The following is a 2,235-nucleotide window of genomic DNA, read 5'->3' as shown; positions in this document are numbered from 1 at the left end:
CAATATAGAGCTCAGTGTAAAAACGATGGAACCTGGCGTTTTAGAATGACACCCAATAAGGGCTCATCGGGGCTCTTCCATTGCTAAACGACGACGTACTTCTTCACTCATTATCTTAATTAATATTGACTTATAAAGACAGGAGAGTTGGAAATTATCAGAAAAATTTACTTTACGTCGCTGATTTGTATTTACATCTTTAGCTGCCTGTACCCAATCCTTTTCAAGTTTCTCAAAATCAACCACAGGTAAAAGAGTGTCTATAGAATTTAGATCATTACAAATGCTCGACAAACATTGACCCAAATCTTTCGCTTCTTCTATGTGCCGACAATTGACGGCAGCTAATTCGGGCTCTTCATGAAAGCATTGATTAGCAGTAGCAGACGCGTCATCACCATTTGTGAGAATAAAGCTACCTTCACTGCAAGAGATGCTGCTTCCAAGCGACGAACTATCACCATCAAATACCTCTCCTCCGTCTGATGCAATTCTATCTGAAGGTAAATCAGTGTGTGGAGCACTCTCGAGACTAGAAGCATGAGAAAAAGCAGATTTCTCTTCGTCTTCAATGCTAGAACTTCTTCGTACTGAGCAGCTCGAATCACATTCATCGAATGCTTCGGTAAATCGTCGTGCGGAATCTAATGCGCAACCACGTTGACCATGCGTCACCATTTCTGACGTACCACTTTCAGTCATACAACTGACCATCTGCTTGTCTTGTATGCGATTGTTATTTTTTATATCCACTCCCTCAGCATTTAGGTCCACACATTCGTTGAGATCAATCATCACGTCTGAAAAGCTTATATTCATCATGGCAAATTAACAGACAAATTGGTTTCCACGCAACCGTTAAAAAATGAAAATCAGGTTGAGAATAATCACGAAATGTTCGTTGAAATTTACAGAAAATTATATTTCAATCAAATGAACAACAACTAAAATAAAAACACACTAGCCTGTTGAAAACTGCATGCAGCAATAATTGAGCAGCACAAGAAATTTTCAATAAAAAATCACAAAGAGATGACGATGAAAATATTAAATATTTATATACCTCTAGCTACATACTTTGCTGAAGTAAGCAACTGAGCGACAAACTGTCCTACTACTTATTGAATAACAGTCGCTAAACTTGTAGAGCGATAAAAACAAAATGGAGCGTACGGTATTTAAAATATATTCAGGTTTAAAAAAAATTTTCTTGATGTTATATAAGAAAACATTACTTAAAATATTGAACATAAAGTTAAATTCATTTTTAAGAATTATTAAAATTACTTTAATAAAAGTTATTTGATGATTTATAATTGAATATAGAAATTTCTTTGGCAGATTTGCAATCTTAATTGATACTTCAGTTAATTCATTTATACTTGAATGGTTTGCGAAGAGAATTGCATATAATAAATAAAATTAAAACATTTAAGTATTTTTATGGAAAAATTTTGATTTTTTGAATGCATATTAGGAGAACTTGATTCAAAACGTGAAAATCACTTTTTGTATGTTAAGAAATGGAATGATATTGAAATACTGAAGTGTATTTGATTTATTAAATTTATCAGAGGTAACTGCCTACTAACACTAAAAGTTTCAGTTTATTAACGAATAATAAGGCAGACAAATGTTGAGCAGCAGTTCGAATGAGGCAGGTTTGTTGTCTTCGGTCATATTTACAGCAGAGCTGCCGGCACTTTGCCAATTCAAACATCAAGCCCGCTTGCCAGTCACTTGAATAGTAGTTGTGTAGGAGTTTTACTGTCATTTATTATTGCATAATTCAGATGTTATTGTTGCATGCTTTAAATTATTGAAAGTGAATATTGTTACACTTTCAAAATACACTACATGGTCGAAAATCTTGTGGAGACATTCGGGTAATACTGAAACTAGTCTGTATAGCTGCTTATTTTTGTTTTATTTGTTCTTGCTTCCATGTAGTTATGTGTTAATGCTATGTAATAATGCATATTTCAAAACAATCATTTAAGTGAAATTGTGTTTTATTTATTGTAGCACTTTGATGACGATGATCATTTGCACAATAAGTTTCAATATCATTATTCTGTATTGCAAATTTACAATAATGTTTCACTGTTAATTATTCGAAGTATTTTTAATGAAAAGAAAATAAAATAATACTTACATACCATCTTCACCTGCCTTTATGGAAATATATATTTTGTAAAAGTATGCTTCGATCTAAAATGACGGATTTAGTATTCC

At 32.8% G+C, this 2,235-nt stretch overlaps 1 protein-coding gene across 1 annotated transcript; it reads right to left on the bottom strand.

Annotated features, from left to right (window-relative positions):
* Nucleotides 1-99: 99 nt before the first annotated feature.
* Tsp_03619a (schwannomin-interacting protein 1) lies at nt 100-795 on the bottom strand (the record flags this gene model as incomplete). The annotated part of the gene is made up of 1 exon (XM_003379923.1): nt 100-795. A coding segment is annotated over exon 1 (696 nt), but the record flags the coding sequence as incomplete, so codon positions are not given.
* Between the last annotated feature and the right edge of the window lie 1,440 nt (nt 796-2,235).

The sequence above is a fragment of the Trichinella spiralis genome, assembly GCF_000181795.1.
Source record: "Trichinella spiralis strain ISS 195 chromosome Unknown Scfld2, whole genome shotgun sequence".
NCBI lineage: Eukaryota > Metazoa > Nematoda > Enoplea > Trichinellida > Trichinellidae > Trichinella > Trichinella spiralis.
This window is presented reverse-complemented; position numbering and strand designations above follow the sequence as displayed.